Source organism: Pogona vitticeps, chromosome 1, assembly GCF_051106095.1.
Source record: "Pogona vitticeps strain Pit_001003342236 chromosome 1, PviZW2.1, whole genome shotgun sequence".
Classification (NCBI taxonomy): domain Eukaryota; kingdom Metazoa; phylum Chordata; class Lepidosauria; order Squamata; family Agamidae; genus Pogona; species Pogona vitticeps.
The window spans coordinates 64,386,124-64,407,764 of NC_135783.1; the positions used below are offsets into that span (position 1 = coordinate 64,386,124).

The 21,641-nt window shown below is 41.0% G+C and overlaps 1 protein-coding gene across 1 annotated transcript; it reads right to left on the reverse strand.

Annotated features, from left to right (window-relative positions):
- Window positions 1–2,490: 2,490 nt before the first annotated feature.
- On the reverse strand, window positions 2,491–19,823 carry LOC110087055 (uncharacterized). The gene is made up of 9 exons (XM_020808481.3): window positions 19,682–19,823; window positions 17,761–18,023; window positions 16,541–16,756; window positions 14,867–15,076; window positions 12,984–13,138; window positions 10,891–11,053; window positions 7,815–8,018; window positions 7,230–7,432; window positions 2,491–4,520 (listed from the first exon to the last, which is right to left on the reverse strand). Exons 2-9 carry the CDS (start codon window positions 18,005–18,007, stop codon window positions 3,036–3,038), a joined length of 2,883 nt encoding a protein of 960 aa, XP_020664140.3. The 5' UTR covers window positions 18,008–18,023; window positions 19,682–19,823; the 3' UTR covers window positions 2,491–3,035.
- Window positions 19,824–21,641: the final 1,818 nt, after the last annotated feature.

The following is a 21,641-nucleotide window of genomic DNA, read 5'->3' on the forward strand; positions in this document are numbered from 1 at the left end:
AACATGAGGCAGGAACAAAAAATGGAAAACCTTATTGCAAAGCAGGGCCATAGGAACATTTGTCTTGCTAGTCATCACCCCCTCATTGCAAAAACCATTTGTCTTGCGAGTTTTTTGTCCTGTGAGGCATTTGTCTTGCAAGGCACCACTGTACCTCTAAGTGGGAGAATGCATAGGATTGCATTGTTTCACTTGTTGCTAGATTCCACTGGTTGCAGGAGTTATACATGGTAAATATATGATTTCAAACTTTATTTATTTATTTATTTATTTATTTATTTATTTATTTATTTATTTATTTATTTATTTATTTATTTATTTATTTATTTAATTTATATGCCGCCCACTCTACCCAGATTTACACAAAATCTTAGAAACATTAAACATAGTGGCCATGTTCAGTAGCATCTGCTCCCAGATAAAACGTGAATGAGAGCCAATGTGGTGTAGCAGTGGATGGACGGACAGACAGACAGACCTGGACCCAGGAGACCAGAGTTCTAATCTCTGCTTGTCCACAGAAACTCACTGCGGAGGTGGTACTGGTTAAAAAAAAAAAAGCACTTCTTACACATCTCACACACTTTGAAAACTCCATACGTCAGATCCAACTTGATGGCACATAACCACAAAACATGAATAGGGTTCTAGTCTCAGAAATAGCTAGCAAAAGATTGGTTCCGGACACTCGGAGGAAAACAATAAAAGATGCAATGTGTGAAGGGGGGGCTCTTTTGCTCTGTTGCAGCGAAACAACGGAGTCGTGCGGCACCCAAGAACACGTTTCATTCGGCATAAGCTCCCAAATAAGTTTAACGGGGCCTAAGATTTCAGCATTTCATTTCGGGCAGCCCACAAAAGCTCATGCCAAACAGCCCGTCTTGCTAAAGACTCCTTGGCATTGTTTAAAGAAGCCCCGGGTGTCGCCCGGATCGCGCGTCCGTAGCTACAGTAGCAACGCTTAACAGCGGCGGCCGCGGGAGGCGTGACGGGCGTCCGACTTACTTCCCCCCATGGAAAAGGGTCCCCGTTGGGCGGAGGTGGGGAGTCGAGGCTCCCGCGGGTTGCTCGCTTCCACTGCCCCCGAGACGTCCGCGCAGAACAGCGTGGGTGCCTGCGAGGCCGCCCCCGCGAGCCCTCCCTCCTTCTCCGGAGGCTCCGCCGTCGAGCCTCCGCGTCCTCTGCTAAGGGCAACAAACCAGGGCCCACGTGGCTCCACAAAGGCTGCCCCTCTTTCCACCCACCCCTCCCCGCCCCCGCCCCACACGGTCGGCCAGGGAGGCGGGCGGAAGAAGCTTTCCGGGTACGGCACGACTTTCCACAGGAGGGCTCTGGGAGGGACAAGAAGGTATCATCATCATCATCATCGAACTGCAGAGCTGAAACGGACCCTATAGATCTTCGAGCCAAGAAGGCGCCGCGCAGAATCGAACTCCCAACCTCTGGCTCTGCAGCCAGAGACCTAAACCCTTGGGCTAGGTTTCTATTAACGTGCAGGAATGATTCGCCCCGCATCTCTACTTCACAGGCTTCTTTAACGAACAAAGCCAGCCCCTTGGAGGCTTGTCTACTAGAAATCATAACCCTGTAGAGTTGTAAGAAACCCCCAAGGCTCATGAGCCCAGATCCCGTTGGAGAAACAGGAGATCCCCCCCCCCCCGCTAAAACAACCTCCGCTTAAAAGACCGTCAGGGAAGGAGAATCCACTACCTCCCAAGACTGTTTTGCTGTCGAGCCACTCTTACTGTCAGGAGGTTTGCCAAAATCACCTCTTTTATAATGCTTTGGAATTTCGATCCATTACTTCGAGCGCTACTCTCTGGAGCTGGAGGAAGCAAGCTTGCTCCGTCTTCCACCTGACTGCTTTTCAAATACAGCTGTCATGCAACCTACCTCTCAGTCGTCTCTTCTCTAGGCTAACTATGCCGAATTCCCTCAACATTTCCTCCATGGGGTTTGATTTCCAAGAGCTTCTTATCAGCCTCCACTGGACATGTTCTAGTTTCTCAGTATACTCCTTAGAGACTGTACTCCTCCATTTAAGAAAATACTTCACAGTACTAGGGTCCTGAACGCTTGTGGCTACAGAGGAATGATCTACATTAAATTGTGGCTAGATTTCAGTTTAAGATAATCTAAGACTATTCTGATTTTCATGTTCAAGTAATCATACGTACGCCTGATACAGACTAGGGCAATTGTATGTGGGCAGTGCCAGTTTAAACATTGTTTTCACTTTAAATTATCCCCCACAACACACAGTGATTTTAAAAGTGGGGTTAGAACTCCAATGGCATAATATGTGCTTCTTAAATTCTCTCTCCCTTCCAAGATCTCTGTTACAGGGTTAAGGACAATATTTTATCATCTCTTTTCATAAGAAACTTCCTGAGTCTGCCTTTCTTACCTTTGTTTTCACCAAGGCTCTGTGTATTTTCCACATACAAATGTCTTCCCTTCACAGAAAAGATAACTCATAAAGCCATCAGATCACTTTTTAATGTTATGTTTAATACTGGACTGCCAATCATATTTATTCAACACATTTTAAAAAGCAAAACAACAATGTATTATGCATTTTACTCAGTCTTTTAACAATGGTGCTATACTGATTGTAGTCCAGTGAAATGTTACGCCATCTAAGAGATCCTTCAATACAGAAGAAAACAACAGGTTCTATCAGCAAATATGATAAATGATTTATACATTTATCTAAACTGTCTCTTCCCCCCCCACACAAACCTTTCAGCACAACGAATGACAAGCCAATTCAGCTATGAAGGAATAACATCGTGGAAGTATCTTTATGTTAAAAAGACTGTCAAAGTGTTTCTACACTTGGAATCCAGTTATTATCAAACTGATTGGACATCTTTAGTATAAAAGTAATTAAAACTAGGAGGAGTTCTTTTAGGGGAAAATGTTGGAAAAGTGCTACTTTGTCATCAAACAAGGATATAGTGCAACAGACGAAGGCCATTACTAGTCAAATATTTAAATATATCAAGTTTCATTGATATTTGTTATTAATCTAATCATTTCTCTTGTGTTTGTTCATTGCCATCTTGAGCAGCATCAAATGTCACTGGATCCTCTTTTTTGCAAGGGCCACATTCTACCCCTTTTATAGATGCTGAAGCTTCCTTTTCTACCAATGCATCTCCCAATTTGGCTACATCTTCTTCTGGCCTCAATACAGCTGTAGTGTCAAGCTGCTCTTGCTGATAGCTGCCAATGTCCTCTAAGAAAGCCACTCCATCTTCTTTCCTGCGAAGAATAGAAGGCATTGGCTCTTTCTGTTTAGCATGTGCTGGAGCTTCACTCTTAAATGACCCTTGTATTGGTATTAGATCTGTTGTGCTCTCAAAAATGCCATCATCACTATCATATTCATCCAAGAAGGCTACTCCATCTTCTTTTCTGTGGGGAGTAGAAGGTGTGTGCTTTGCATGTCTTGAAGCTTCACTTTTAAATGATGATTGCATGGGTCTCATACCTGATACACCCATAAGATGCTCATCATCATCGGTGTCGTAATCATCTAAAAAGGCCACTCCATCTTCTTTCCTGTGGAGAATAGAAGGCATTGGCTCCTTCTGTTTAGCATGTGCTGGAGCTTCACTTTTAAATAATCCTTGTGTTGGCATTAGATCTGTTGCACTCACAAAAATGTCATCATCACTATCATATTCATCTAAGAAGGCTACTCCATCTTCTTTTCTGTGTGGAACAGAATATATTCTCCCTGTCTGCACTGCATGCAGTGGAGCCTCACTTTTCAATGATGCTTTCCTTGGTCTCACATCAGTTGCACCCTCTTCTTCCTCACCATATTCATTTAAGAAAGCCACACCATCCTCTTTTCTATGGGGAGGACGCTCTACCTGTCTTGCTGTCAAATCAGTTGAACTCTCAATCTCTTCTTCTTCTTCTTCTTCTTCTGCTTCTTCTTCTTCTGCTTCTGCTTCTTCCTCTTCCTTCTCTTCTTCCTTTTTGTATTCAGGTATGAAAACCACCTCTTTCCTATACGGAAGGTGTTCTACTTGTTTTATGGATTCTGAAGGCTTACCTTCAGGAAATTCTCCCTCTGGTATGATTAGCTCTTCCAATGACCTCAGTTCAGTTCTACTTGCATGTTGCTGTTCTTGACGCCCAGCATAATCATATAAGAATGTGAAACCTTCTTCTTTTCTTTCAGGAACATGTTCTGAACTGTCACTTTGAATGAATGCCACATCTGGCCCAGCTACCTCTGGTGGTGGTTGTGTTCTCAGACCGACTGTACTCTCTCCTTGCTCAGCTCCTTTACTATCGTTCTCTGAAGTACCTAAGGAACCGGTCCTCTCTGTTTTTCTCTGGGGTGCTGGAGCCCCACGTTCTGAAAGTGAACCTCTACAAGAGGTTGTCTCTGATTTCAATATGCTTTTAATTGATTTCATACTAAATCTTTTTGAAAACTGTGATGTATTGTCCTCCGGTGACATCATTAGCATAGATTTTGTGTATGAGGAACTGAGACTCTGTAAGAAAAGAAATGAAATTATTTATCTGATGCAGAAACATATAAGTACATTTCCTGTCCCTCACTACAAGCATCATTACTGTTCTTAGGTATGAGGGCAATTAAGAGTATATTCTTAAATGCTAAGTGTGGATGGGAAAGTAAGCCAGGAGACCTCTGCCCTCATCAATTACACTGGAACCAAAAAGCCTTCTGGTTACCAAACACGAGGGGAATTGAGTCAAGAAAGAAGCCACAGATTGGCCACTGAAACACATATGTCTTCAAGCAATGATGGATCTCAGTGGCACTTTGTGCTTTTAGCAAGGAAGTACCTCATGCTAAAATTCAGGCATAGGAAACTCTCCCACTCCACTCTTGAGCATTAAAAGTGACTTCTAATGGTTTATATGCCATGAGATGTGTTGACTTTTTTAAAAATTGTTTTAAATGAGGCAGTTGCTTTTTAATCAATCTATTGTGTTTTTAATGTTATGCATTTTAGTGATTTTATGAGCCACTCTCAGGGCCATATTGGAGGAAAGGGGGGATGTTAAAAACAAAGAAGGTTAATTTGTTAAAAACAAATTCGTTAAAAACAAATACATAAATAAAATCCATTCAGAGCTCAAGGCAACCAAGCAGCAATCTACTGTACCTGGACTACCACGGACACAAAAATTTGCATGTCAAATGGGGAAAGGGATTACTTCTGCATGTGTGCGCGTGTACACACACAAACAAGTGGCATCCAGTGACCAACACACTAGCCTAGCAAGAGCAAGAACACTACATGAACACCCCCCCCAGGTCGCAAAACAGTGAGTCTGCTCTTATGAGGACCCATGAATCTATCACAGACCCATCCTTGGCCATACAAATATATCTGAATACTCCTGCCCGCATGTGCAAGCAAACACACACCACAACACATCCACAGACATCACAGCGCACCGATGCAGAAAACCTCTATTGTAAAATCTTCATCCAAGGGTTTCACTCTTGGATGAAATGCATATAGCTGGGGGAAGACATGCTCAAAAAAGCAGCCACATATTCAGCAAACTGCACCACATAGTGAGATGAGCACAAGGAAGAGGCATCTTCTGATATATCTTGTTGAAGTGAGATAGCAGAGAACCACTATGTGGGTGGAGGAGACAGTGGGCCATGCAGGGCAGAGCCAGCAGGGGCAACAGGCAGTGAAGATTTCAGATGCAAAGGTTAGGAGACAAAGGCAAAGGATAGACGATAGTGCTACTGGAGTACACCTGCCCTACAGCAGCAGCTGCAAGAGCAACTCTGGAAACAGAATAAAGGCGCTGCAAGCACGCATGGACTGCATTAGATTTCCCATGCAAATGAGAATGAGTTAGGACATGTGTTGATAACATCCAGTGGCTGGGGAAGGCACGTTGGGTCCTCTGGAACTCACTGGGACAGCATTGGTTCTGCTGCTACCACCCAGATTCAATGGTGAACCCTGGCACATCATTTGGTCCTTGAGCTGACAGGACTTTGAATACTTCAGATGGGAGGATACAGCCCCAGCCACCACCTCTTTAGCCCTTCCATATTCTGAAATTAGTCTGCAGCTCTCCTCTGACCTAGCGAAGACTTTCTAAGTTAGAGATGAAGTCTTCCATCACAGACATTTGTCTAGAACTATGCAGCCTCCTCACTAGGCCTAGAGGTGCATTTCCAACATTGTCTGCCATCCCTTGATGGCTATTTCTAAATATATGGACTGTGCCATAAACATAATTTAGAAGCTCTGTCTCTTAAATAGCAAAATGCATAACAATGGGTCTGTCATAATGACTTGCAAAGATAAATAACTCCAAGCTTCCTATAAGAAATCAGAAGCAATCTCTTAAAATATTCATAACAACTAATATTAATTCCTGTAGTCAGCACAAAAAAAGAACAAGAATATCGTGGTGTCAAGACTAATCTTGTGGCCAAGACTGTGTGCATGTTAGGTCTACACAGATGGACTCGAGCTGTGACTGCAATGACAATACAGTGAGATTTGCTCCACAATTAGCACAGGTGAATTCAAAATACTTTTTAATGATCACATGAAGCAAAGGCCAATGTGAATCAATCCAGCCCATTTTTCTTCTGATTTGGAGGTTTTTCCCCTACTATTGGGGGCTTCAACTTTTTAAAAGTCAGAATGATTCGAACAGTGTTTTCCATGTGTGAACATTTGTTTTGTTCTGCAAAAGAATGTGAATCATGACTCTGGGTAGTGTTATGGTGATGTATGGGACAGCTAGAACACCCACCTTGGTTATCCTTCTCTCTAGTCACCCCAAAGTATTTATTTATTTTTTAAAAACAATGTTCCAAGTTTAGCAGTAGATCATCTAATCACTGCATTGATGCTTTAGTTTAACGCTGGATCACCTCTGCACAGATAGCAAAACTGATAAGAATGGGCAGCTGGAGGTCATCAGGTGGGCAGTATCAAAGGAAGTGGGACATGGGTCACATATCAAATCACACTGAACTGAGGTGCAATATGAACACTAGGACCCCAAAATATGTGGTCTTTGTGTGATCCCCTAAACTAAATACACAGTAAAAGAGACTGCAGTAAAGCCAAACCACTCCGATTCAGCTGGCCAGTGGAGTCTCACCCCAGCTCATACAGGATACTATGGCAAAGCTGGAGTCACCTTGTTTAAAATACACATATAGATTCCAGAACAGTAGTATTCACCCCTAAGGAAGGAGTTGGTGATTGCCACGGAACAATGGTCTTTGTTATTTCGCACACAGAAGCATTAAGATAGTTTTTCTTTGCTTGTTTGGCTTCATTTTTCAACCATGGAATAAAAGCAAGTATACTGGCTGCTGCAATGTTGCCAATCCCGGTTACTACAAAGCCAATGGTATAACTGCCAAATGCGTCGTACATTGCACCTGAAACAAAAGAGAAAACGAAAGAAAAACTTTTATTTACTTTTTATACTTCCTTGATCAAAGAAAAAATTTATTCCACATTGTACTATAATATTGTTGGACAGAGGTGGGCAACCTTTCATTACAACAAAGCACACTTCGAATGTGCATTTTGTTTTTATGCCAGATTGTACCTCTGGGAAGCCTCTATGTTACAGTGACAGATGCAACAGATTTTAAGAACAAGAGTGCTTCTCCTTCTGTTGCTGTAAAACAAGACAAACATGGGATAAGCAATGCAAGATTATTCGGCAAGGAAGCGTAACGGAAATAGCCCTTCTGAATATGCTAACAATGCCAAGTTAAAACTATTCATAAAAATGATGGGCTCATGTTGGTTTACCTGCAAAGGGTGGTCCAAAACAACTAATTGCATTCACAGCCATCATAAATCCCCAGGCAACAGGCATTTTCTCTTCCCCCATCAAATCAAAAGTAAGGACAGGTAGGAGAACATAGTTTCCTGCATCTACAAACCCCAGAAGAGAACAAATTGCTACTAGAGAGGCAAAGGTTGTACAGTAAGGAATAATGAAGTACACCACACCTGGAAAACAAAACAGAAAATTACATTGAAGGGCACGGGGTTATTTTTCTATGGAAAAAAAGAGTTTGCTGTTCTATTACTTGTGACTTTGACATAAACGCCAGTATTACAAGCACTTTTCTGCTTACTCAACAAAATTTCTTTTCTTCAACAGCAGCAAACCTTCCTCAATATGACACAGTACTTTTTTTATTTATACACAATACAGTTTCCTAAGCAGTTTGTAGTACAGGAATATGCTACTGAAAAAGTAAAAATTCCACTTAAGCTAGCCAATTTACTTTTTGGGGCTTAATCATGTTCATGAGGGAATTTGAGGAGTTGTCATTTAATTTTTTAAAAAGTTTTAGGCTTAATACTCCACCACATCAGGGAGTCAGGGGAGGAGGATGTAAAAATTAATACAATTGGGGGGGGGGGAAGAATACTTCTACAATCTGTACTCCATTTGTTCCTCAACTATGATCTGGTATAAAAAGCCATGTATAGGTTTAAATGTTTCATAAGCTTCTCTATAAAACCAATGACCATTGCTCTTTTCATTCTTAAACATTAAAGCTGTGATTTCTATCCTATTGAATATAGCAGTTTTCAGTAAACAGACACACACCAGAAGCAGTGTAGTCATGATTATTGGTCATGTCTACAATGAAGAGAAGGACAATCTCAGAAGAGCTAAGTGCTATTTTTCAGATTTCTATGAACAAAACTTTTTTTTTCTCAAGAACACCCTCTCGAGTCATGTGGGGTAAATGTGCCATGTTTTGAGGAACGCCAGCACCGATGGTCTCACAAATGCCACCCAGGGACAACACTCCCAAAGAACCAGAGCTCAAGGGGAGCACATGGCCAAAGAGACTCATATGCCAGTTCTATTTTTATTTTAATTTTTATTGCAGCAGTTATGCACTTTAAAAGTTACTACAAAGTTAGGATTCTCCTTGTGACCCAGCACAACAATTTTCTCCACTCAGGCTAAAAAAAAAAAAAAAAAAAATTACTCGTTTTTATCTTAATTGTGAGGTTCTCCTACAATGCTTTGTACCAGGTAAGAATGCCACCATTGATGAATAATTAGTGCCATTCAGTGGAATGTACCCAATAAAGCAGTTATGTATCATCCAATTCAACAACATATGGCAAAACATTCTGGTTGTGGTTTAATTCCAGAAGTGTATCGGTGTATGATGTTGACATCATAAGCCGTGTGTGCCCTAGCGGCTCAAAAGCCAGGCCAGAGGTTGACAAACTTTTACGGATTTCTTGTTTTTATAATATAAGATGGAAAGCCCTAAGAGAATGAGGTCTCCACCAGCAGTCCCTGGGAAGTAATGCTAGCATTTGGTGGCAAAAAGTGGCTCTCGTAGTTTTCCAGTGAGAAGTCAAACTCTCAGAAGAACACTAAGAATCATCAGTATCTATAGAAATGGGTACTGGGCCTTTAAAAGCATCAGCACTTGAGGAAGAGGGGCTTTCCCTGGCCTGTTTCTTTAAGGCACGGACTATCAAATAACACAGTTATAGTCTGATCAGGAAAGAGGGTAAGCCAGTGCCAGGGCAAGGGTTTTTTAAGATCTTTGCTGAAGGATTGCTATCCATGGTGCTGACCTTGAGCCTGCAGTCCCGGGATCAGTTTCCTTTGGGGTTCTCAACTCAAAACCTAATTTAGCCAGCTGCTTTTCCTCATGATTCCCTTAGCTGAGTTATGGTAGAGCTTGGTTTGGTTTCGTTTTAATATAGGGTGGACAATATTTAACGACCTATGAGGCCTAAAAGGTAAACACCTCACAATCTTATGAGCAATCTCAAAATGATCTCTTAGTGGTAGACCTGAGTCAACAGACAAGTGAATGGTGGGCCAAGTAACATAATTTTTGGTAACATTTTGGAATTAATAAGGACATTTCCAAAAGGTTTTTTTAAAAAAACATTTTGGCAGGATTTTTCCAGACTTTATCACATTCTCTCTCAAATGATGCTTGGTGGTTGAAAGGTGAGTGAAGAGCATATACAAGGAGCAGGGGGAAGAGAGAGGAAAGAAAAGATCAGTGATGAAAGTGAATTTTACTGGTGTGAGATATGATGCTTTATTTTTTAAAAAAAAAATTAATTTATGTGTTTTCCAGATACACTGCATTATAAATCCTACACATCCAACCAGTGATGAGGTTGTGAGACCCCAAAGCAATTTTAGAACAAAATGTGGCACTTACAGTCAATGTATTACATGCCATCTGTCCTGTCAGGTTTTTTTTACATCAGTTAGTAATTAATATAAGATCAACTCTGTGAGATTTTTGAGCTTGCTAATAACTAATGAACTGTGTTACATTTTTTTTCCTATTAACATTTCAGTCTCTGACAATACGTAGATAGACAACCTCAAGCTAGATCAGCCTGAGGAAGGAGAATGTCGTTAACTTCAGGCACAGTGCTAAGCTGAAATACGCTTGGGTTTTTTTGGGGGGGAGCTTTTTTGTAGTCCTGAAAATTATTGATACATTGGTCCAAATCCTGTTGCTTAATTTAGTATATCACACTAGAGTCACTGAATCATCTGTCACCTCCTCCATATGTTTCATTGATTCAATGAGCCCACTTTAACTGCAACTTACTGTGCCAAAGTAGCTCACTAAATCCCCACTGATTCAATGGGTCTATTCTAGTGTGATTTACTATGCTAAGCAAAAGGATTTTGGCCACTATACAAAATGTAGAGATGTGCATATTTGTGGCTTCGAATTACAATTCCAAGAATTCTACACTTCTGAGTTGTAACCAAAGCACATTAATGCACATATCAAAAACATCCTATTCCTGAAGTAACAGACTGTTATTGGCAGGGTCATGGAACCTTAAGCTAAGCACTTACCGACAGATAATATGGATGCCTGGTTAAGATAAAGCCGATCAATTTTTTCAATATCACATAGCTTTCCAAAAATAAGACAACTAATCATGCTGCTTACTCCAATTCCTACCATAATGTAGGATGCATCATCAGGTGGAATGCCCAAGTCACCTGCAAGTTTAATCTGTAATAAAAACTCAGTTGTTATTTATATATTGATTTGCCTTATGTGTCTGTATTTCTGAAAAACAGTCATATTTAGTAGAAGAGACAATTACAATTGAGCTAGCCAGATCATTAAGTACTGTGAAAGTTCTTTGAAAGTGATGTGGTGTTTAAATGTATGTTGCTAAGAACCAACCAAACATACATGCATGCATGCAGTCAGCCGAGGTCATGCCATAATCATTGAAGAACCATCAACCTTCTCCTCCTCTGTACCCTACTGGTGGGTGTTTTATTGTTGCTTATTCACATACCACTTTGATTATTTGTGGTTTTGGTTAAAGCTGGGGCCTAAGTGATAGGAACAGAAAAGGAAATTCCGGGTGGAATTAAAAGTACCTGATTCAACACCAATCATTTCAGTTTTTTCCCTGCTGACAAGATGACACAAGATTTTATATCACAAACTCATAGAATAATGAATCTGGAAGGGGCCTATAAGGGCATTGAGTCCAACCCTCTGCTCAATGAAAGAATACAAATAAGAAGATACCTTTTTCTCTGCCTTCCATGTTTTTTCCTTCTTCCTGGGAGACTGGTATTATTTTGTTACAGACAACTACAATGTCTCCTACGGAGAGCTCATTTCTGTGCCATATACTTCCAACTGGAGGCCTTCAATTTACTCTACACTTGGCATTTTCAAATGGTCAAAGGAAAAGGAACCCCCAAAGTGAAAGCTACATTGAGGAAGGGAATTTGTAAGGATTTCTTTATTGAAAAGCCTAGAGAAGCAGTTTTCAATGGCATGACTTTTGAAATGCAGTGTAGACATGGATACCAGTAAGACCCAGTCCCCTTCAGAATAAACTATCACCATTCATGCTTATTTGTTGGAGAACCTCCTGTCCAGTCAAGCCCTCAAAATCTAATTCTTCTATTCAGTGAAAAAAAAATCAGCATGTTTCAAGAAGCTCACAGTGGTGCCAAATATACCATTCCAGGGATGGAGCTCCCAAAAAAAATGGTAGTAATGCAAAGAATGTCTGAGTTGTGGGTTACTGGATATAGAACATCTAAGCAGACCCTTTTTTCAGATGGCTTCGGATCACATGGAGAAACTAATGTAAGCAGGTGCTCCTCAGATAACTTGGTCTCGTTTTAGTAGAACTGTAAAAAATTACTTTGAATTGGCCCAGAAGAAAACTAGTAACTAATGCATACAGTTAAAATAATTTTTGCTGTCACAATATGTTAAGAATATTGCCAACACATTTTGAAGCAATGTAAGTTTCCAAGTCCTTATCAAAGACAGTCCTCCTATGTGGTCAAGACTTTACCACAGTGTGTATTCTCCTGACATGATCATTTTTCCCCAGACAACGGCACAGCTAGTGCGGTTAGTACAGGTGAAGAAAGAATTCCTTTATCCATGCTACCATCTGTCCATCTGGCAAAAATACCTGTTCCAGAAGCATCCCAAAGATGGAAACTATATTTCCTGGAATTATATCAATCTTACTATCCATATTCAACAGCCATATTTTCTTTAAACCAAGCTACATGGTCTAGCTTTTCTGGGGATTTCACTGGGCTGTCAAGAGGATATACAGTAGAGAGATATAATTGACTATTATCAACACATATCAACCTATGTTCTCTCTCTAGAGTCTGTTGAGGTCTGCTCCAAAAAGCAATTATATTCATCAGTTTGCTGTTATCTGTTCACTGTAAGTAAAAGAAACTTTTTGATTCTTTCTCATCACAAAGTTTCAGAGTAAAACAGTAAGTGCTGGTTGATGAGGAAAGGGGTGGATTTTATTAGGGAACTAGAAGCTAATCTGTTCTGTGAATCCCTAAACGTTTGCTGTGCAGCTAAATTTAACCAAAAATTCAAATCCCTGCAACAGATTATCACAGATAATCAGAATGTACAAATGAATTCTTACCATATGAACAAAAGGTATGAAGAACCCAAATTTAGCCAGTCCAAGCGCAGAGACCCAAACTTCAAAGATACGATCTTTCCACAAACTTAAATCAACAATAAAACGTCTTAATGGGGATGTTCTAAACTTTTCAACTACACTTGGATGAGCTCTATCTTTAAAATATAAAAGTAAACAAAAGCAAGCACTGTCGTTATTTATATTAGCATCCCACCAGAATAAAGGAATAAATACAATAAAGTATTTTAATCACAGTCATACAAGATTACATTTATTAAACAGCCAATATGCAGAGATGTGATATGTGTGAAAGACTGAAATTAATCAGAAGGTTGTCTGATTCTGCAAGCATTACACTATGCCAATAGCAAATACCCTATAGGGGCCCAATGTTAATATTCTCTCCCATGGTATTATCACAGGTTGCAACATGCCCCCGCCCCCAAAAAGCCAGAAGTGGCCATTTCCAGTTTTGTAATAATTTTTAGGGGGTGGAAAGAATAAGGTATGGGGTCCTGTGCACCATTTTAGAAGGAATTACTGTTCATGGAGTCTAAAAATAGAGTAGCATTTTTTTTGTCCTCCCAAATGCCCCAGAAGGAATAGTCTAAGAGAGGCCTAAGCCCTACAAACATAAGTAACTTGATATTAAAGACTTGCAGTATCCATAACCTACTTCTTCATCATCCTTGTTTCTAATACAGTGGGGTCTCTACTTAAGAACGTCCCTACTTAAGAACAATCCAACTTAAGAACAGCTCCATTTGCTAAATTTTGCTTCTACTTGAGAACAGAAATCCAAGATAAGAACAGGAAAAAAAACCTTTCCTGCTCTTTTTTTAACCTTAGGTCATCTTAGGTTAAAAAAAAAAATTCTCCCCCTAGTGGTAGAGTATGTATTAACCAGCTTTGCATTAGTTCCTATGGGAACTAATGCTTCAATGTACGAACGCACCTCTACATAACAAAAAAACAGCCAGAACGGATTAATTGGTTTTCAGTCCATTCCTATGGGAAATTTTGCTTCAACTTAAGAACGTTTCAACTTAAGAACACCATTCCAAAACCGATTACGTTTTTAAGTAGAGGTTCCACTGTAGTTTCTATGGACGGAAAAGAGCAGATACGGATTAAATGGTTTTCAATGCACTCCTATGGGAAATGCAGATTCAACATAAGAACTTTTCAACTTGAGAACCACCTTCCAATACGGATTAAGTTCTTAAGTAGAGACCCCACTGTAGCTTATTCATTTTTCTCCTCTCCTCCACATTCCCTTCTCAGGGATATCATAAGCCTTTCCAGTGCCCAAGATAAGTAGTACCTCACAGAGAGGAGTAGAATTCGTAAAACCTCTCTTTAAATACATGACTTACTTTCATAGCCCTATTAGGGTAACCATAGATCAGTTCTGACTTAATGGCACACAATAAACACAAATACAAGTTACATGGGAAAGAAAAATCATTCCCGGTGAAAAGCAAATTTCTTTCATACCCTGGTGAGCATCTATGTAAAATTCCTGACAAATGTATTGTTCACTTTGACTACCAAGCCAACAGTTATGCAATAAAGATGATTCTAGGTTCATGTTACAAATTAAGAGGAAGATGAGGGGGGGGGGGAAACCTTGGAAAGCTGACTGCATATCGGGATGATTGCATTTAGGGGAGGGCATCTTGAAGAGCAAAGTCCAAAAAGCAGTTTCAGCAAGTGTAACTTTGTTTAATTTTGAATGAGACATTGCACTTGCCAAAATTCCTCTTCTGCTTAAAGGAGCTAGATTAATCTTGCTGCCCTAATGGGAATAACTTGTCTACAGGAAGACTATCATAAAAAGGAAGGAAGGAAATCCAACAAATTGGCCGAAAGCAATTACATACGTTTTTGAAGAGGCTTGTATGCAAATCCAGCAAAAATACATATAGTTAGGATTCCACTGTATACCCGTAGGCTAACTCTCCATCCAAGTTTGTCAATTAAGTACTGATGAAGTTTATTCTGTACAAAGGTTCCTGCAGCTCCTCCAGCCATGACAATCCCAGTTGCAAATGAGCGCTTTGTAGTAAAGTAAAGGCTTACCATTATCAGGCCTATGAGGAACAGATGGCAATAAAAATATTAAAAATCACATGCAATTCAAGGGTTTCCACAGGAGTTTTTCACAAGGGCTAAAGATGCATAGTGGCATGTTAGCACAATTTGTGTGCATAGTGCATACAACCTTAACACACTTCACTTCTATATGTACATTAAATAACAAGGAAATCTAAGGCCCTGGAAGGGACCAAGTGCATCCTTGGCCCAGTCAAAAAGACACTTGAGTCCATTCACTTTTAAACGCCGCTTTTTTTCATTCACAAAAGAAACTAGTCTGTGAAAGGAGATTGGGAGGTTCTGCATACAGTAAAGACAATTGTGGAAGTCTGAAACTCACTCTTGGATCTCACCACACTGAAAACCTACACACTTCTGCCACTAATATCTTGTTTTTAGTTAGTCATACTTTGGAGGGAAAGGAGTATCTATTTACATATTTATGTTATTCTGCCTATCTACTAAGTCAAAAAATTCTAAAGCATTACATGTTTATTTTATTAATAATCTTTCTATGCCCTGTAACAAGATTTCACATAGCAGCCCCCACAATAAAACAGGTGAAAAGCAACCATAAAACAATGTTTAAAAAGTTAAGGCACTGAAAAATGTACATTAAATAAACATCAAAAACATACTAAGCCTAAGAGAAGATATAAATCTTTGCTGAAATAACTGTAATCATCCTTCGACATCCTATTTAGACTATGCAATGCGTTCACTAACAGCCTGCCCTTGAATATAGTCTGGAAATACATCTGGAAACCTAGCTACTGTCTTTCATACCAGCTGAGACTGGGTATATGGAAGACTTCTTAGTAGGCTTCCCAGTCTGTGTCCAGGCCCATTTCAGTATCCTGTTTTTCATTTTCAAAACCTTAAATTGCTTAGGATCAGGATACCACAAGAAGCCCATATCCACATGGACCTATTAAAATGGTAAACTAATAATGAAAGAAGCTTCTAGAACTCTGTCTCCAGGAAACTTGCTTTGTGCCTTATGTATTATCTTTTATCTCCGGTAACAACCTTTTAATTCATGTTGAATCAGTCAGTCAATCAATCAATCAGTCAGTCAGTCAGTCAGTCAGTCAGTCTGTCCTAATTATTCTATACTCCGAGCTCTCAGGCATATAGAATAATTTATATAATGAAATAAATAAAATCATGCAATACAAATTTAAATACGAATACAACTAAAATACAGAAGAAAATACAGTTTACAACAGCAGACTCTAAAACTACCAAAGCAACTGATAAAAGATAAATGGAGTCTAAAATATGCATGAAGATAAAAACAGCTCTAAAAGTAGCTTTAAAACATAATTTTGATAAATAATTAATTTGAATACATGCTTATAACAAAATCCTGAACTTTTCAGGAAAATGTAACTAATTTATTTAGATTTTAATTTTGGCTATTGATTTACTCAACTCACAAGGAAATAAAACTAGATTACCTGGAGTGCTAGCTAGACTCGATCCGATACCAACAATGATTCCTTGAGTTAGGAACAGTACTCGTAAATCATAGGTATAGGATGAACACACCATACCAAACATGACAACGAGTGCTCCAATTATTGCTACTTTGATTGCTCCATGCTTCACCAGAAGTTTTCCAGAAACAGGACCAAATATCATAATGAAAGCATAGCTCACAGATCCAATCCAAGCTTTTAAAAAAAGGCAAACAGTGGTCATTAAATGGAGAAAAAGGGTTATATATCACTGTTTGATATAATTAATTATTGCTATCCTTGCTCCACAAATTATAATTATTCCAATCTATGAAATATATGGGGAGCCATTTCTCTAAATGAGATACATTTGCCCCATTTGGGTATTCAGGAACCTGGTAATCCTAAAAAACATAGAAGCAGAGTTACACCATGAAGCCCTATCCCTTGATGTTGCACCTGTCATACTTAGGCTCCCCCTTCTTACTACAAATATATGTAGAATGAAGGCCCATGCATTTAAAACAGTAAAAACAGCTCCATTTCTTTCCACACAGACTTCCCTTTTACAGATAGGAATGTGGAGGCTGGAGCTGACGTAGGCTTGTGTCTCAGGCATGACATTTGGGTCAAAGCTACAGCCTCACCTTTCCTTTGTCTATGTTATAATCTTAAAACTGCAGAGCTAGAAGGGACCCTATGGATAACAGAGTCCAGCCCCTGTCAAGGAGGCACCGGGGAGAATCGAACTCTGCACCCAGATGCCTTAAACACTGAGCTATCCAGCAGTTCAGAAAGCTCAGATAAGGCCTACGCCATTTCACATTCTGAGGCTCCTCACTGTTGAAAAGACAGGTAAAAACTATTTTAATGCAAAGAATGGTATACATAAAATGGTATATATCATTGCATGCATGACAGTAACATTTTATTTAGCTTCAAATTTACACTTTAGGCTGAACAGAGACCCCTGTGAGGTAAGGCCCAGATCAAATGGCCCTCCTGCACCTCCACACCATAGGCCTGGTTAGTATTATGATTGCTTCTGAACAGTCAAATAGGGCGATTATTTTGTTTATTTCTTAAGCCCATGTTTAAATGGTACAGTAAGGGCTTATAAGGTATCAAAACTCCCTAACACCTTATAAGATCTCACTGCAAATATGTAGTCCTGGTTCTCACTCCCTGCCAGATTCCATCAAAATACCATGGCAACCTACCAATCTTTGAGCTGGTTGACTCAAAGGCCTGAAGAAGGGGCAGCATATAAACTCCAAAGGCACTGTGGAAGCCACTGACAAATAACGAATGGATGGATGCTGCCAGCACCACAACCCAACCCCAACCCCCATCGGGAGGGGGATAAAAAAAAGAAGCATCTTTCCTGATCTCATCCAGAGTGCGAGATCTCCTTAGTCTCCGTCTAGTCATCTCAATCATCGTACGGATGCTGTCAAAGGTGCACATGACTGGAAACAAAGACCTGTGTGGAGGGGGGGGGGGGAGTGAATGACGGTTAGTCAGTCTGTCGTGTGGATGCAAAAGTAGCACAGCACCTTTCAGAAAAACGTGCTCACTGTGATCCACCACCGGACCTTCAGGCCTATCTCTCTCTTGTCCTCCTCAAGCTGGAGATTCTCAACAAGGCGGTAAATCCTTGGTATAGGAGGAGGCAAAAGTAGGAGATCAGAGAGAGGAGGGAAAGGGTAGCAAAGAGAAAAAGGGCAACGAACAACAGAGGAGAAAGAAAAGGAAAAAGTAGGGTCTGGAAGAGAGTGTACTGAGTGAGTAGCAACTGTTTATATGTGCTTACAATGTGTGTTTTTATTTGTAAACTGCCTTGAAAACTTTGCCATTTGGGCACTACATAAGCATTTCCAATAATTAGATACAAATAGTGTGTTAGGGCGAAGGGAAGAATGAAAATGCATGGCTACAATTTTAAACACACTTACTTGGAAGTAAACACAGTAAATAGCTTTGGTGAAATCTGCTTAAGCCTGAGACAAATTGATACTGGAAGTTTGGCACCAGTGCAATGGAACATGTAAAGGGTGATGGAAAAATAGCCTTAGGCATCTCTCCCCTTGTAGTCCGAGAAGATTGTGGTTAATGTCTCTGTGTTTGTTATGCTTTTGGGCTACAGCCTCCAGAATAATCAAGGCAAGATGATCACTGATTGTGCTGGCTGGGATATTTGTGGGAGTTACAACTATAACACGCTCTATGTGGGGCTGCCTCTAGAAAGTGTCAGGAAACCTCAACAGTCCAAAATGCAGCAGCCAGATTGCTGACTGGGGCTGGTCACACAGGGATCACATGACCCACCGACCCACCACATTACACAGCTCCACCGGCTGCCAAACTGTTCCCAGACACAATTCAAAGTGCTGGTTTTGACCGGTAAAGTCCTGAACATCTTGGGTCAAGGGACTGCATCTCCCATTGTGAGCCTGCTCAAAATGTTAAGATCATCAAGAGAGGCCTTTCTCTCAGTCCTGCCACTTTCGCAGGTGTGTTTGGAGAGGGTACGGGACAGGGCCTTCTCTGTTGCTGCTCTGTTGACTTTGGAACTCCCTCCCACAAGAGGCCAGACTGGCCCCGTCTTTGCCATCCTTCTGCAAGCAGCAAGGGATTTTTCTCTTCAGGCCAGTGAATGGTTGCCTGAGTGGGGATTTTAAATGGATTGTTGTGCTTTGTTGCTTTGAATGTGGTTTTGTTTACCGCTTTTTATGCTAGCATTTGTTTTATCCTTTTTAGTACTTGTAGCCTTACTGTTTTTAGCTTTGGGCACTACATAATTGTCTTTTAATGATGTTAAGACACCATAGTTCCTTTTTAAGGAGAACGTCTGGGTACAAATATAATCAATCAATCAATCAGTGACAAAGTAACTGACAGCTCCAGGGATGTCTCACTCCTTGCGACTTCCCCGAGGGCCACTGGCCCGCAGTCCCCCCTCTCCCGAGTCTCTTCCTTCCCGCTGGGTCCCACTCTGTATCCAAGAGCCCAGAGCCCTCCCCTCGGCGCCCCTGGACAAACACCGCGGTCCTTCGGCGCCGACCCCCTTTCGCCGTTCCTATTCTTCTCCCCCACGTCCTTCTCCACCCCCTCTTAAGGGAAATCGGGAGAGAACGCTACCCGCGTCACGCCTCGGAAGGGAAGGCAAAAGGCGGCGGAGGACCACGCCGGGTTTCGCTTCAAGCCTTTCCCCTGCGGGAGCGCCAAGTCCCCGGGTTGGAATCCCGGAGTAAGGGTTAGACCCCGCCTCTATTCCAAAGCGGGGGCGGGGACAGAGGACAAACAGGTGGAACCCGCCGGAGAAAGGCTTTGAGCGCCAGGAGAGAACGCCCGAGACCCTCCCCCCCCCCGCCTGCCCGAGCGGGGCTTTAGGTTAAGCGCAGTCCCCGAAAGCGCTGCAGATCGACAGACAGCCGGTAGGAAGGCGCCCACGGTCCGGTCCGCGCGCGTTCTGGGCTGAGCCCGGACTGAGTCGGAGGGTTTTTTTAAAAAAAAAACTAGTATGAATTTGAGATGAGAGACGTTCTACAATGCTATTGGTCTGAAAATCCAAAAACTCCGCCAATCAAGTAAGGAGGGGGATTAGGGCGCAGAACTTCATCCATCTCGAGACTGCGTGGCTGAGCGCTCACCCTTTGTTCCTGGGGATGGACTGGGATTGTGAGGGTGATCGAAACAGAGACTTTTGGGGGAAGCGATTATTCAGTTTGTTCTATTAGATTATTTATTTATTTATTTGTTGTTGTTCTATTAGGGTTCATCTTCTTCGGGCTTTTTTTTTCCTCCCCGTTATATTCTTCTTTTCCTGTTAAGTTCATCCAAGTCCGAGTAAGCCGTCCTGGAAAGCGGGAAGAAACAGGACTCATAGGAGGTGATACAGTATAGTGATAAATTTGGGCAGGCCCCACAGACAGCCCCATCCCAAGGAGGGTCCACAAATGCTGGCACCTGGGTCAGTCTATGGACAGATGAGGAGCAAGTCTTTTGTAGAGAGAAAGGGTCTTAATTGCCCATTCAAAACCAAATAACTCCCAAATACTTCGCATTACACCAGAGATACCTTGCAACAGTACAACCTTCCTGGAAAAATCAAGTTCTTTCCCAGGTCTTGTGAGGGATGTGGTTAAGTCCCAAAAAAAAAAAAAAAAAAAAAAAAAAAAAAAAAAAAAAACAGAGGTCAAAGGGCATGGCAAAGAAGGTCAGAAAGTTCTGGGGCTTGGTCCCTTGTGGCCTTCGCCTCACTGCATCAGTGCTTGTGAATTAATTCCGTTGCTGCTGTTAATCCCCACCTAACCCGCATCATCTTTCATTTGCTGCTATTTCCACCACGCAGACTCCTCCCTCCATGAGAAAAACGAAAAAGTACTGCTGGGAAGTACATTTGTAATGGAACCAGACTGTTACGCAAAAAGCTGACTCAGATGCATATGTGCAATAATAAGGTACAAAATAACACTGCAAGGCTCTGGCGATTTGTATCACTCACAGCCCAAACTACAAATTATGAACTCTTATTACCAGGTTGCAGGGTAAGATAGGCCCCCTCCATCTTCCCTGCTAGAGTCTATGAGCAAAATCTTAGAATGAGCAGGAGACTCCCCTCTCCATTTCCTGACTGGGAGAAGACTGCATAACGGCTGGATTTTGGTTGGTTGGTTGGTTTGCTTCAGAAAAGAGTGGAAGAAACAAGAAATAAAAGGAAATTTGGATACAAAAGAAAATCTAGCACCCTCCTAAATTGCAGCATGTATATATTGCCTTTCTATTTTATCGCTTTTCTGTGTCTTCATGTTTTTTTTAATGTACAGTTATATTCATCATATTTGTATCTTTTTGGTGAGCCAATAAAGATTTTTATCTTTCTAAAAATCAACTGCAGCCTATGCACAATCATTTTTTGCATTGCAAGTGTGATAGAATATATGGTTCTTTCACATTTGGTATTGCCGTTCTTTGGACATTTTAAAGTTCTTAGTAGGCCCGAAAGCGATCATATGTCAATTCAACTGTCACTTTCTTTATCAATCAGAAAATCATTAACAATAATGCCATGTAAGGAAAATTTGATAGTTCATGGAGA